Source organism: Pleurodeles waltl, chromosome 7 (genome assembly GCF_031143425.1).
Source record: "Pleurodeles waltl isolate 20211129_DDA chromosome 7, aPleWal1.hap1.20221129, whole genome shotgun sequence".
In the NCBI taxonomy this organism is placed as follows: domain Eukaryota; kingdom Metazoa; phylum Chordata; class Amphibia; order Caudata; family Salamandridae; genus Pleurodeles; species Pleurodeles waltl.
In genome coordinates, this window is record NC_090446.1 from 813,666,239 (window position 1) to 813,682,602 (window position 16,364).

General features: G+C 39.4%; 1 protein-coding gene across 1 annotated transcript in view; it reads right to left on the reverse strand.

Annotated features, from left to right (window-relative positions):
- The window catches only part of TENM2 (teneurin transmembrane protein 2), a 1,257,685-nt gene that overhangs the window by 690,681 nt on the left and 550,640 nt on the right, over positions 1 to 16,364 (reverse strand). The window contains exon 4 of the mRNA XM_069199351.1: positions 556 to 790. Coding sequence (XP_069055452.1) covers positions 556 to 790 — 235 coding nt within the window. The remainder of the gene's footprint in view (positions 1 to 555; positions 791 to 16,364) is intronic.

A 16,364-nucleotide genomic window follows, 5' to 3' on the forward strand; every position in this document is an offset into this window, starting at 1 on the left:
TTTAGCTGGGACTCTAGGTACCATAAGAAAACTTTTGGAAACACAACCACATAAGTATCCAAAGTCATAAACTCTTTGTTGACTCTGCTCTTGCTTTTTAAAGAAAACATTTGCAAGAGGGATCTCTCCTGTGAATCTTGTCTTATGGAAGCCCACTTCAGTCAAAGGTATGTCATTGAGCTTCATCATAGTTTCTCGAAGCGACCCAACCTGCTTTTATTTCGACTAGGTATCGAGGTACATCCTTTCTCAGAAGTCTTTAGGTATAAACTTCACCTCCAGATCAGTGAAACTTCTCAACATAGCAAGCTTCTCTGCACAAAATGTACAATTGTCTTGTTCCTCATTACCCACCATTAAAGAAACAATGTTAAGGGATTTTACAGTTAACCGGGATCATATGGCTATTTTTGAACTCAGACATAATGCTGAATGGAGAAAATATAGTTAACATACATCACTTACATATAAATTACACAGTACATTTTAAATTCGATAGAAAATAAGTTTAGAAATTGAATGCAAGGAAAGTAAAATCCACTGTACATAACATACCTTGTTTCAAGGGGCACATTACTGTTAAGCACCCAGCTGTCCTGAAGCTGAACAGATTCCGGAGTTGTGGCTAGGTCGTTGGGCACAGGAGCTGGAGCATGAATCTGGTTCCGCCGATTTGTGAGTGAGTTCCTGTTGAGGGAGTTGGCAGATGAGTGATGGTGCGATAAGGTATGATTGTGAGGCGGGGGGAGAGGTGGCCTCAGTGTGGACTGACTGTGATGGTTTGGAGGACCTAGAGAAAATAATAAGAAAAACATTTTTAGACTGCTCCAAGAATTAATGAATTAAAGTATAACAGATTGAATTTCTGGCTTAAAGGAGGAGAGATAACGAAGAAGGATTAAGAGAGAGAGACACGAAGTGTACTTTTACCAAAAAACTCTAGCCTGCTAAACCAAATTCTGCTTATTTCAATTGAACTATAGTGCTTACATTTAGCGTATTGAGCTGTTAGGTCATATTCTACTGCTAATGTTGGATGACTGTGAAAGGTTAAATATTCCTTGGCATGATGACAAATATTACACAAGCTGACCTATGATTGTCTAGTCATGAAACATACTCCATTCATTTTTTCCCTAGCCAAAGAAACATGAAATGTTCATATGCACTATTTCACAAAAATAATTTAAGCATGTTCAAAAGGAGATAATATGTGCAAGCTCAAAAATGTGTGATCTCTGGACACTTTCGTATTTTCACAACCATATGTACCAGTGCAATTTTTATACATAGGAACATGCTCAATTTTGCAGCAGGTGCAGATTCCAAAGCATCGTGCATTCACAAATAGAGGCCCTGGGCTGTGCGTGTGTGTTCTTTCACCCCCCACCCCCGCCCAAAAGCCGACAAGACCTAGCAGGTGACTGCCACATGGAATGCACTATGCAGACAGAACGCTCTGACTGATTTAAAGACCACCTACTTCCCTGTTCGTGAGCGGAGAAGTACAGATTTGCATTTCCACCCAATGGAATGCTCTTGCATTTTAATGCTTAGATTTACATTTCCACCCCCTGTTCATATATTTAATGGGCGTATGCAGAGGCACACAACACCAACGCGGTTGCAGCAGCATCTTTTACTGTCAGCCATATCTTAGATTTTATTTCTCATCTAGAAGATGAGGCCTAATAAATGCAGCTGCAAATTTGCGTAGGGTATTTTTCTCCTTGCATATGTGTGACCACGATATTCTTGAATAAGGACATCTGCGTCAGCTGCTGCAACTAATGGTGTGGTTGCAGACATCCCTAAATATTAACATGGTTTATTGAACATAATTGTTTTAAACGTAGGCTAAATCATACCCAGAAGTCTTGATAAATCCTTCAGCTAAAGACATTGCACTTAACAATGACAAAAATATGTTATAATTGTGCAAGAGAAAAATCACATTTTTAACGTAGCTGTACGAATGAACAAAATTTGCTATTTTATCAATTTAATCTATAAATCGTAGTACTGACCACTAACTATGCTTGTACCTGCAGCAATGAAAGCATTTTGATTTGGAGTGATTTTTATGAGAAAAATTGGAAAGATAATACATTAGAAACAGAAGGTTCGTGTAATTGTGTTTCAGTATTCAATCTTATTTATAAAGGCATAAAGAAGCGGAAAAGAACATCTTTTGTAATTCTTGCCATCATACACATATCATTCATCACCATTTAGGGATATATAAAGTGATACTTGCAAAGGGAATTTGCAAAAAGGTTTCACTGTGGCTCATCCATATCCATAGTTGTCATCCTTAAAATGTGCTCTCCATTAAATCACATAGGATTAACTCAAAGTCTTCAACTGTACGTTTAATTTACTCCTGGATGTCGAATAGAACATTCTCTCTAGTTATTCTTCAAAAGCTAAGCGAACCATTGGCTTTTATCACAATAACGTACAATGCTACCTTCATAAAAAAAAGCACTGGACCTTATTCACAAAGGACAAACGGAAGGGTAAAACGTCGGTCACTAAAGTGTATGGCAGAGTCCACAAGGTTACAAACTCTTGGGTGTTGATTTTTTTGCACCATACCAATGTTCAGAAAACCACACCTATCCCTACATTTGTCTACACGGATACTCCAGATATGACGGATATGACTACATTTTCATATTTGTATTTTGATTTGCATAGATAAATTCTGAAACACGATTTGGATTTTGTCACCACCAATTAAAATGTTTGAGAAACTCTAATCAAGTTTAGTGCACAAGAAACCTTTACGAATTCGGTTATTATACAATTAACCACAACATACTCTCAGAAATTAGTTTTCATTTCTGGATTATTGAATGTGAAAACGTGATGTAACTATAAATAAGGCACTCTGACGAAATTCACTATTTACTCTTGTTTTAAGTTGAAAAAAAAAAAACAACAGAACGCCCTCTTGCAAGGATAGCACTATCATAATGCTAATATGTTTTGCATACACATTTTTAAGACCATATCGACCCCGTCCTTAGGTAGTGTATTGCTTCATGTACAAGGGAACTACAAAAATGGGAAATTAAACATTTTGCAGCCTGAAAGAGTCATCATGATTTAAGGATTACCTTTGTTTTTTAAATACGTTTCTGCTGGCTAAAATTATTCCCTTTGACTTTTTAAAGAGCGTGATTATCAAATGAGAACGCATGCACCACTGAGAGATGTGTGTACACATGTGATTTTGGCCAATGAGTTAGTTTTGTTTTTAGAAATGGACTCTGACTTTATGCAACGTTCTTGACTGTAATGTTAATCCTATTGGAATATATTTAATGGATTCTATTGTAATTGTTTAAAACTAAAGATTTCCTTTCTAATGGAGCAACTAACTGTCTAATCTTCATCAATTCAGTACTTGACAGCTAATAGTAGAGAGTCGGAGAGGTCTCAGTGTAAATACTGGCACTTAGCTTAGACCATGAGGGCCAATAACCAAAGACATTTTTTGAAAATAAGAAATCTATGCATTGCAGGGCTGCATTATCAATAATGCTTTGAGTGCAACTGATGAGTGCACCCATTTTTTATGTATTTTATTAACTTTACAAGTACAACCATAATCTGCAAAATCCACAATGACTTGCCTTGCATAGTATCACCAAACTGTCAAATATCCCTCCCTCTCCCCATCCCCCATCACTTCCCGACCAATTCATCTGGAATTACTCAGGGTTATTCCACTCCCTCATCGATTTTTTGTAGAACCCCACATATATTCCCCCCTGTAGGCATTCCAGTCCTTCCAGATTTCCCCTCATTTTTGGGGGCAGCCTCTGTCGTCATAGACCACTCACTCCGCCATCATGCACCAATCAATTATCCGATAGCAGGACTCTAGTTCCGGGGCTTGGTTGGCTTCCTACAGCTTTGCAATGTTCCTTTTAGCCACTATCAGTCCAATTGTCATCCTTAATCACTGGGTCCTGATGACGTCTGTGCCACCTCATTTTGCAGAGACACTCACACCTTCACCTCCCTCCCACCCCACTGAGCAATTCATGACTGCTGTCCAGTAGGTTTACAACGCAGGTCAGTCCCAAAGGATATGCAAGAATGTGCCCATTTGGCCACAGCCCCACAAGCAGTTTGCTTCTCTTGCCCAGCCCATCTTTACCATGGTGGTTCGGGTGTATTAACAGTGATATACGACTCGAATCTTGATTGCCCTAAACCCTGACTGTGTAACTACATCCTTTGGTGCTTCCTCCTCCCACTCCCCTTCTTCAGAGCCTCCCATCTCCTGGTCCCATTTTTCTGCACTCATTTTTTGCACTACCAAGGCACTTTAATATTACAGCAGAGGCTGCAGATGCATGTGCAGCTCCTCTTCAATAAGGATCCTGCCGGTTCTAAATGTTCAACAGTGCAATCTTTATGCGATCTACAGAGGAACAATCATTTGTCTTTGTGCCCATGCTGTACTGTAATTGTAGCTGCAGAGGCAAAGGTGCAATCAGGAGGTGCCTTGGCTGTGCGCCGCATAGAGGGAGTGCACAGTCAGTGCACCTCAAAGGCACTGCCTGAAAGGGTCAAAAGGAGTTCCAATAGATCCCACCCAATACCGCTCTGCAGTCGGTACAGTCACTCATTGCACCTGCTGCAGGGGGTCTCTGCCTCTTTTAGAAACGCATTCCGGGTCGCCACCTGCACAGTGAAAAGCAGACCGTCCGTTTCAAACAGATGCTCTGCGTTTGACTAATGGACCAGTCCCATTGCAAACATCAATTTGCACCTGCCCTTGGAACACAGTGTCCTTTGTGATAGTCCATGCACCCTATCTATAATATGGGCCCAGTAGCTCTACTGCAGGTTACACAGATTTCTGACTTTCAAAGCACTCAATTAAAAAATATGGAGGACCATTGCAACAGATCTACACACAGAATACATTTCTTCCCATTTTACTTGCCCAACATGGTTTATCAAGAGAATGGTCAACAAGGAGGAAAAATCTCAAGAGCAAGTTGAACTGAATTTCATTGAATTTGATTAGAATTGGCTAGGCTTTATCTTTGATAGCTGACTAGTTCACCATATAAAATATGTTGTTTTGTCTGCTCCAAAGAGAGAATATGGCTGCAATTATAAAGAAGAGACAATATTTATGATTGCTCTAACACTGCCTGAAAAGTGGAAAGATTTGTATCCACGTCCGTCTTGTACTTGTGTTGCGTTTTTCACTAGGATCAGTAGTCTAGACTCACGGGCCAAAAGCGTTTCAAGACCTGAGAGAGAAACGTTCTCGCCCCTCTGCAAATGTTCGGCTATGGCTAGAGGTTTCAAAAGGTCCTGAGGCTGGTGCATTCTGCAGTGATCCAGAATTACAGTATGTGTGCTTTAGAATTTGTAATTCACCATAAGGCAATTGCTAGGAATTGTTATATGACAACCTGAGTGAAGTTTGAAGTTTTCTATATCCTATATTAAGATCGCTCTGTTTTATTTTGAACATGCCTTCCCATCTTGAAAGAAGTTTATTCAGAGCAGACCAAAATGTTGTTTGTTAGGTTCTAGCAAATGTTGTTTGTGAGGTTCATTCGAACAGCAAGGTTCGGAAAAAAAAAATATATATATATATATATATCCCAGCTACAAGCACCTCTGAGCACAGGGAGGTGAAATTGCTTCTAGAGGCACCCATATGAAAGTAACACATATTGCAGACCTGTAAAGCAATTCATATACGTCAAGTTGCTAGCTGATATGCACCTGGAGAGAGAACCTGGACAAAGGTCAGAATGCTGATCTCTGGTCAGTCATGGCAAACTGCCCTGTCTAATAATGAAAGTAGTGTTTTAAAAAATAATGACCTATATGTAACTTTAGAATATCCATTTGGCTTTCACACAGAATAAGAAACTCCTAATTCCTTTCATTCCAGGGAATTAAATCAACACACTTAAAATTGATGCCATCACTTAGATGTGAAAGCTCCGGAAACGAAGATCATTCTTCAGAGCATTTTCTGTAATCAAAACCCCAGCAGTAGCTTGAAGGGTTCCCTGGAAAATCCTAACATTTGAACAGTGATGGTTGATGATTCTCTTATTGTATCTTGCTAATAACACAGCAAAGGGAGCTTCAAAATGATTAATACCATCATTGCAAGCAGTTACCACCGCTGCTTAGGCCGTAGCATTGATCACAGTGAATGAAACCCCTTTAAACTCACGAACATCGATAGGACTGACTTATTCTTGCTGCATGTCGTACCTGAAGGACTGATAATGATTGTGTTCTTGTTTATGGTATTTAAAAGCTCGCTGGACAGAGGCAACCCTAAAAAAAACAATGTAGTGCTGAGTGTGCCCTTACTGCATTTCTAGGGCTGCACCACATTTGCAAAAACGAAAACATAAGTGAAAAAGGAAGAAAGTTATATTCCTCTGGGGTTAGGGATGAGTACTTGCTAACAGTGAATCATCAGTGGAGAAGTCAATTGGAATACCCTTATTTAAACAAGCATTTGCAATGCAATGCGTTTTGCATTTGCTCGAGTAAGCGCTATTAGTGTTGTAAATTCCTAATGTGAAGTTTCCACATAAATTGAAAATGAAAGTAAAACAGTTGACATAGCAAGGCAATTCAAAGTGTCATGGGTGCAATGAGTGTGAGCACGAAGGAGAGACACAAAAGTGAAAAGAAGTTTGCTCGCAGTCAAACATATCAGCAAACGTGCAATTATCTATGTAACAGGGTTGATGGCCAAGGCGGTAATAAAACTGCCCCAAGGAGGGACAAACAAAAAGCATTTACCAATGTCGTCAAAAGATTGTTGAAAGGCAAGCCTACGAATAAGTGAAAGTGATGGGTGTGAGGTGGGGGTGGTTAAAAGCCCACTTAGACACCAACATGTCGAAAAAGCAGCGATTGTGCGCTGCTATGGGCAACCTAAAAATTATGCTGAACAAGAGGCAGGTAAAGAGGATTCATCTACAGTTGACTGGACAATTGGACAGCTACAGTACTGGGTGAAATTCACTGCAATTCTACTTGCATAGCAACATCAGGGGCATAGCTTCAGGGTTGGGTTATAGGGTGTGAAACCCTACAAACAAATGCATTCCTGCTTGGTAGTTGGGTCTCAGGCCCTGAGTCGGGCCTGTTATGTCTATATTGGCTTTTGCTCAATATCCTGATTTCTGTAAGAGGTCTTAACTTGTTGATTTTTTGGATCAGAACTTATATAAATATATATATATATATATATATTATTTATTTGGGCCAAAATACAAAATCTGTACTCATAGAAGTACTATTAAAGTACTATTTGAAATGTACTGCTTTAAGGAATACACAAAATTGGCAGTAGTAGGTTTGGAAAATTACACCAGTTTCCGGTTTCCAGGCATACTACAGGCAATCAAACATCCAAAAGGTGAATAGACAAATGGTTGCAAATAATTTAACTACTGGCAATAGTTTGGGGTAACATTTCAACCCATTGTTTTTTCACTTACTGTGCCTCTCTGCGCAGATGCCCACCTAATGTAGATCAGCACTGACACTGCACCTCATGGGAATAGTCCATCCCAAGCCTGGAACATCTCACCCATTCACCCTACAGCTTTTGTAGTTGGGAAATTGAAGATTCACACTTCCTGAATCTCACTGACTAAAATACGCCCCTGAGCAAAAGTTTAAGTTATGGTGTACACTGAGACTCCTACACATTATGAGTGTACAAATAACAGGATCAAGGTTTCAAATCATCATTTCTGTGTTTCCTTTTTCATTAGTCTATTCTGCTGTTTAGCCAGATGGTTTCTTAGAGAGAGAATTGAGTTAAAGCCCAACTGACAAATGAAAACAGAAACACAATCAAAACATTTCCTACAGTTACTGTTTGGTTATATTGAGACTAAAACAAACAGTTATTCTCTTTTGAGATTTTTCTTGCAATTATGTGAAGGTAAATTTGTTTTAATGTTTGCTATCCCTCCACTGGCTTCCTCACTTGGGGTCTGATTCACAGACCTTTGTACAGCTATAATTAGGTGGGCATGGCCATTCTTTTAAATGTCTAAAATGTCCCTTCAAATGCAGAAAGTCTGTTGTTATGTAGCATTATGGGCAGTTACGGAATATTGTTGTTCCAAAAGGAAAGGCAATGAGCGACTACTGAAAATATAGCAATAATCCCACTCCAGCAAAACACCTAAAACTACTTAAAAATGTTTGTAGTTGAAGGGTTTTTTCCCAAGGAAAAATATTCTTCCTGTGGATAAAAGTTAAGGAGCTTAAAGACTGAATAACCATAAACAGGTCTATTTACCCATAGATCTATGGTTTTCATAGATTTTGTTATTGTCAGTCCTGGCATCTTTTGGCATGGTTTCCCCTTACTTTTTGCTTTCTGAATTTTGTTTTAGCTGGCTTTAGGACTCCGCACATTTTACCACTGCTATCCAGTGGAACGGTGAACGTGCTCTGTATCTAACAAAAAGTAAAATTTCCTTCTCCATGATTGGCATATTTGATGTATTAGTAAGTACCTAGTAAGATGTGTTGTGTGTGCTCAGGGCCTGTAAGTCAAATGCTACTAATGGGCCTGAAGTACCGGTTGTGCCACCTACTACTGTAGCCTTCAAACATTTCTCAGGCCTGACATTGCACAGCCTGTGTGTGCCATATAAAATGCCATTTCGAGCTAACTGGTGTACCCGCTTGCCCGACCCAAACCTTCCTTTTTATTACATGTAAGTCATCCCTAAGGTAGACCCAGCTTAGTCCCAAGGGCCATATGCAGTGTATTTAAAATGTTGGACATGTACTTTTAAGTTTAACATGTCCTGGTAGTAAAAAGCTCTTTAATTAATTTTTAGTATTGCAAGGATTATCTGTCCCAAAGGCTAACTTTGAGTTTACCTTGGAGCATCTTCTAAGTATATTTTCCAATTGGGCAAAGATAGAAAATGGAGTTTGGTGTCTCTGGACTCACAATTAAAAAATGCGTCTTTTGGTAAAGATTGACCCCCCTGAATCTCACAGACTATGATATGATCCTTCTATTCCTTAGACTGTCTCTGAATACTCATCTAGGTTTGGTTTACAGCTACATTTGTGCATTCTCTCCAGACACAGCCACAAACAAGAAAGGCTGGGTGTGACAGGCGGTACATCTGCATTCATCTGCATACTGATAGTCATCCTGGGCAGGGAGAATAAGAGGTAATTCACACTAACATCTGAATAGGCTGTGTCCTGCCCTCACACAAAGGGCTGATCACTCCCTATTGGTAGTCTGGAGCCAGTGCTGGGTTGAAAGGGAATCTTGGGCACTTAAGATAATTCTTTTTGGGATACTCCCCATGACACAATTCATTGCATGAGCTGCTGGAGTCCATTGTGAGTGATTTCTGATTGTTTGAAAGACTGCATATAGGACGCAAACATTTTGTGGTTGGACAGTCAGGACGGTTGGTGCTCTCCTTCTGTCCCTTGGATGTAAAGGGATTGTGGACTAGAGGGGTCACCAGTGCATTTGAATAAAAACACTAGAAATTCTCTATGTTGCTTTGCTACACTGATGAATATATTATTAGTGAATATATAAAAATTCTTCATTTTTCAGAAACTAATTACATGCTGTTTGAAAATGTATTCATTTATGGAATTTGATTATTGGTTAATTACAACATTAATCGTTTTTAATATCGCTGAAATATTTGTATGCAAATGATTCCTCAATGAACATTGTGTGCTTTACAGTTTAGATTACTCAGTTCTGTGGGGAATATTGGGTTACTCTCTTTATTTTATTCTTCCCTTGGACCTTTTGTGCCTATAGCCTGGCCTGGGCCACATGCCTTGGTGTAACTGACAGACTTTGCAAATTTCCCCAAGAAAGTCACACAATCAGGGGACTAGGTGTACCTGAGTGGACCATTCGTTGATATGATGGCGGGACAAAGCTGAGCACAGCCCCACTTACACCTGAAAAGCCTATGCTCTTTCTGCACACAAAAAGTGCCTAACAACCCTCCATTATCACTTCAGCCAGCTTGTAGTCAGGGCCGGGGAGGCAGGAAATTCCATGCACTTCAAAGCCACAATCTAGAAGCTTCTCCCACCTTCTAGAAGCAGGAATCCAGAGTATAAAATAAGGAACTCAGAAACCAACTCGTCAGTGCATTTCTGGACCTGTGGATACTCTGACACAAAGAAAGACTGCTGTGATGCTACAATGACTGCCATTCTGCTGGACTGCTGCTCTAAAAGTACTGCAGATATGCTGCGCTGATCTGCTGCCTTCTGCTGTTTGCCTGGTGAAGAATAAGAACTGGACCTGCAACTTCCTGCGGACCCCAGAGTGACTCAAAGGGCTAGACTGCTGGTCTCCTGATCTGATACTCAGGGATATAAAAGACTTTCTAACCACCTCCGGGACCCAGCTGCAGTCAGTTCCTGACACTCTAATAGAGCCTCTGAGGGCTCTTGAAATCAAGCTTTTGGGCTCTTTGCGACCATGGATGGGTCAGTTCGCACCAGAACCATGCTACTTGCATCCAAATTCAGTGCAAGCTGCCACCAGCCTGTCTCTTCACACAGTGAGCATCGATCATGAGTGGAGGACTCCCAGTGCGAAGCACAAGTCCATGCATCATTGATTCCCGGCCTGCATTTCATTGCTTCCCACGACCCTCTCCAACTCAAACAGGACTCTTGGCACAAAATGTGAGAAGGTAAAAATTCAGCAGGACTAATCTGGGACTGTATCCAACCTGCACTCCATTGTAGTTGGCCTGAACTTTTGATTTTGACACAAACCAGAAGGACCAGCGAGCTGTGGTTGGCGCTTTATGCTTTTTAGCACTATTTTACAGTTTGTTCTTTAAAATCCTTTCTACTGATTCGATGTTTATCATGTTGGTCTTGTTTTGTCCATTATGTTAATCTCTATTTTTCTAATCTGGTGTGAGATCTTTTTGTTTGGTTCACTGTCAAGGTGTTTGAAGTGTTGCACAAATACTTTACACATTCCTTTCAAGTTCAGCCTCACTACTTTGTGCCACGGTACCAGGGGGTAACCACAAGTTAATGTGGGGTTTGCTTGTGCATGATCCTGACTAGGATTGTGGTTGCAGCCTGACCAGGGTTCACACCCCAGTCAACTAGTAACCCAATTTCTTACAGGTCATATGAAACCTTATACCATTCAGAGGAAGATAACTCAGCTACAGGCTTCAAAACGGATGGGCAGAATGTAGGCCATTAATATGTTAGTGTATGTTAAATGTAAATTCCAAACAACTGTATCAATAAAAACATGCCCAGGGTTGTACTGTATTGTCTGAAATTCCTTAAACATTTCTATTCTGAAGAATACCTTTATCTCATAAACGATGCAACAAATAAATGGCAGTTTAACCTGGCAGGATATGTGCGGTTATTTTTAGGTACAAAGCCAATGTTTCTTGTCTGACCCCCATTAGAGCTGTGATGCAGCAGTTAGTTAAGGCATGGAGTCCAATTTTCACCAAGCCACACACCATCACTACAGCAACCAGAGCGGTGTGTTTGTTCCGTTATGATTTCAAGGTGAGTCCTGATTATTCAAGCAATGATTTTACATCTGTAATTGATCATTTTTACATACACCAATTGAAAGTTGAACACTCAGTTACTCCCCATCATCACAAAATAGAGATGTCACCATTTCAGTCATTTATCTGTTCACTGTTACCTAGATCTAAAGTTTTATTTCATTCTAAAGTTTACTATGTCTGCCAAATGCAGCTATGCACTATGACATACAAGGAGCCAATGCGCACAATACAATACCCATATACATCAGGGCATAGTTTAAACCTATGTGTAGAAAATGTGGAAGATTAAGTCGTAAACTGTCTGCTACTGCTAACATGAACTTCCAGGCCAGAAGAGATAATACTTGTTGTTTCCTGGAAATTTTTTGGTTTAAATTTAGATTCCGGGGATTACTGTGACAAGTAATAACAAAGGTGAAAGATAAAATAATATGTATTCTCTATATTTGACATGTTAAGGTTTCTAAAAAAAATACGATATTATGCACAATAACATGTTCATCGTATGCCAAGAAAATAAACCTTGCAATCCAGAGAAAGAGACCACATTTTGGGCGACAATTATGCAGCAAAACGAACATTGTTAGAATGCCCATCCACTGCAGCGAGAGCTAGCAACTTCGTCTGAGAAGGTTTGAGCTGCCTCGCTGTTTATTCACAAGAAGTTGAGCAGGAAAAAGATGATGTGAGGACGACATTTCTCTAGAGGCAAGACCTTTTCAGTCCTTCAATCTAGTCAAAATTAATTTGCCAGGTTACTTGTATATTGAAGGCTTGAGAAAACATGGAGATATTAAAAGAGCCTGGAAATGGCAGCCATGCTATGGATACTAAATGAGGTAGACGGGCGATCATCCTGTCATTTTCAGAAGACGCCTAATTCCCCATGAGATGGTTCTAAAAAAAGGGCGAGTTGCAGTAATTTAAAGTCTGACCAAGATCATTTAGTTGCTCATACTCTATTTTGTTCTAGTGATTGCTTTTTAAGCTAGTGAAACTCATAAACTAGTCTTCAAATCAATGTTTTTTTTTTTTCGATTTGTACAGCTTTCTTGCCAAACAAATATTCAAAAACATGGAACAACGAATGTACTAATATAGCATGTTGCAATTACATTTAAATGGAAAGTGGATTGGAAGAATAGGCACAGGAAAACCTTGGAAAGATTTCAAAGGTTTTGGAGATTACCAGTCACTAGAGAGTCCTGCTCAGGCTTTGTGGCAGGTAGACTAAATTAAAGGAAAGGAGAAGTTGCATAAGTAAGACATAGAAAAGCCAAGGTAATTTCTGAAGATATGAACAGATTCTGGTAATGTATTCAGAGGGAGAGAATAAAGAACAAATATGGGAGATTCAGTCAATAAACAGACCGATCATAAAAGCAGAATTTAAAATGAAGGATGGTGCAGTCTGCAAAACGTGGCTCCTCTTATCGGATGATGTGAGAACAGTGAAAGAGAGTTTGAAGAATAGACAGATTTCAATTTTCTGAAGTGATTTTTTTTTAAAGTACGTAGGAAGGTCAGTCAGCAGAAAGAGTAACTATCTAAGTTTAGTGAATGAGTTTGGTATGATATGAAGTAACAATATGAAGGTTTTTTGAAGGTGAACGTTTTCTCAGTTACTTGGTGCAAAGGAAGGACATAAGCACATTTTCTAGGAAATCCATCAGGTTACAATTTATAAAGAAGTTTGTGCAGTATGAATAACTTACAAACACAAACAACTGAAGGCAGAAATTCCTGATCCTGGTGTGCAGATTCACAAAATCAGGGTCAGTAGGCATTTCCAGATGCAGATAAAAATTACTACTGTGGACAAATCCATAGATTTGCAAATTCTTCACTGCAGTAAATCTCGGACTGGGAAAGGAAGACTTTCTGGGTTGATACCCAGTAAATCGATGGGGAACATCCAGATACTTTCAAGTTAGTTGATATCACAAACGTTTTAAATATATAAAAGGTGATGAGAGTAATACTTGCAAGTAGTCTAAACTACTGACATTGGAAATCATTGTTGTTCACCCACTTAGCCACTCTAGAGAGCACCTCTCCTTTCGCAAATTACTACTAACCATGCTCCTCATGGTAAAGTCCATTTTGAACTTCCAGACAAGGCACATCAAGAAGGGAACATAAGCAACCCCAAATCAGTGTTGGTCTTTCTAGGCCTCATCTGTGTGGTATAGCATGATCATATATCATCAATACATTACTCTTACAAAGTTTATAGGCTACTTTCACTTGAAGACACTTTCCATAGTAGGTCAGAGAACACCCACGTAGGAAGATACTTTGATTTACTTGCCTGTAATCTTTCATAGGACCAGCAATAGGAGTTCAGCCCAAATGATATTCACCAGGGGCTCCAGCTGCTCAAAGCAGCTGAAATTCCTCTGTTAAAATACAGACAGGAACGAGGAATAACTCTGATAATTCGGTGTGCTAAATTTTATTTCCTTGGGTATACCCCATTACCCCCAGGTCCTACCAGCCTCATCCCCTTCATTATGTTATGGAGGAAAATCTCTCCATGGCAGGAATGCTGCGTCATACCCCGCCCCCACCGGGGAGTACATAATCATTAACTTACCCAGCATTCCTCCTGAACTACCAAGCCCCCGACTTGAAGGCGGGCCATCCGGGAGGGAGAGTAGGGTGTAATGAATTGTACAAGAACTACCGGAACAGGAGTAATGAAGATTACCAGTAAGTAACTTAACATTTTTAAATGGGCCCCTTAGGTCAAACTAGAAATGCAAAGCCTTTTCTAACCTCCAGCAATACTGTTTAGATCAGTTTTTATTTCCCCAAAGGATGGAATTACAGAATGCAATAAAAGGCCACACAAAATGAGTGTCTTAGACTTAACTTCATATATATTCACATGTCTAAACACCTACCCCACTCTTTACATCACATGTTAAGTTACAATCCAAATATACTGGTGCCAGTGCTGCAAAGTATCTGAAAAACACTACATTTTGACAGGTCACGACTAGGAAGGAGAGTGATGTAAGGAGAGTACTTTCAAAGGAAAATAATACATTTATTAATTGTAAATATGTGCAATGTCTATTGTTTAAAAGTATGTAATATTATTTAAAAGTAGGATATGGAAGACAATCAGACCTCAGCTTCTCTCCCTAAAACAGAGTGATTTAAGTTGGTTTTTAAGCATGTATAAGTTACGTGCAATGTAACAGAATAAAAAACACCAGGTTCCATAAACAGGGACATATAGCATTTTCTCATTGCATAATTTTATGAGTCAAGGGTTACTCGAAACCTATAATCCAGGTCCTCCCCACAGCCCCCTTGCTTTCTTCTCACTTTGTTAGGGGTGGCCATAATTACTGAAAAATTACTTGCAACTATGCATGATTGTGTAAGGAGCATAATCCAGCATTTAGCACTATTTTCTTAGTGCAAAATGCACCTTGGGGTCCAAATTGCGCGTTATGATACATTTACGCTAAGAAAATAGCACTAAATGCCACAGAAACAGCAGCAGCTAGCAGCTGCAGGCTCTCAATTAGTTTGTCGTTCCTCTGCTCCTGTGGCAGGATTCTTGCCTGAAATTACTCTTAGTTACTCAAGCTGCAGTAATAACATAATTTCGCATTAGAAGTGTAATGCGCAGTTACTGAAAATACTCCATAAAAATCTCACTGAGGCCTACTGTTGATGCTTCTGTGGATGACTGAACAGTGTATGGCTTGGGCCATGGATAATGTAGCCCTTGTGACGGACTACACATCCAAAACAAGTAATGAAGAAATTAGCAAACAGTTCAATGAAGACCTGTGAAAATTAAAACTTCACAGTAGAGCTCTGGAAAGATGTTGAAAGAATTACAAGACACAAACATAGAGATTAGGTGCAATATGTAAAGTAAGAGTTATAGCAAGCAAAACGTGCCTACCTCGACAGCTACATCTGCGATGCTGAATGCTCATCTCAGGAGCTATTCCTGATATTAAAAGAGCTAGTACAAGCCACTGAGCAATAATCATCCTTGATCTAAATCAATTTTTTCAGTCTAGGAATCACCTGCACATAAATTTTAAGTCCTCATTTTCACTTATCCTGAGCCCTCCACTAAATCAGACAACTTGTAATTTCTCATCAGTTACAAAACTGAACACTACCAAGCAAATGCACTCAATGCCTCCATCATCTCCAAGGTTTTAGAGCGTCCGAAATGATCAAAATCCCCTAACCTAATTTCCTGAGCGTCTAACACAGAGCTTCCTAACAATTAAAAATAGATAAAGAATTAGTCAAAAGCCTATTGCAATAATAAAATATGTAGGACGCTTTACTTCAGCAAAAAGCATTTGACTCAGTTTTGGCCACAGCTAAAACTTTTCCATTTTATTTATGTTACATTGATGTTATTTCACATCTGTAATCATAAATATCTGCACACGCAGCGTGCATGTTCACTGATTTGCAGGACGTTAATAATAATGGTTTACACATAAATGGATGTAGCACGTCTGTAGCAGCCATTTCCTTGAATAACTGCGTTTCCTTGCTCTAATCAAGTTTATATATAGCAACATAAAATGAAAGAACATATCATGTTGGTGTACAACATTTAGCAAGTTGACACTTATAGTAATAATGAAAAGTATGCACACACAATTTTCCTTATGGTGCACTATTTATTTGTACTTTCGATGCACATTAAAACCCTTCTGTTATGTAATGCCACAACAAATCGTATCAAAGTGTTGTTTTGGCTTTTCA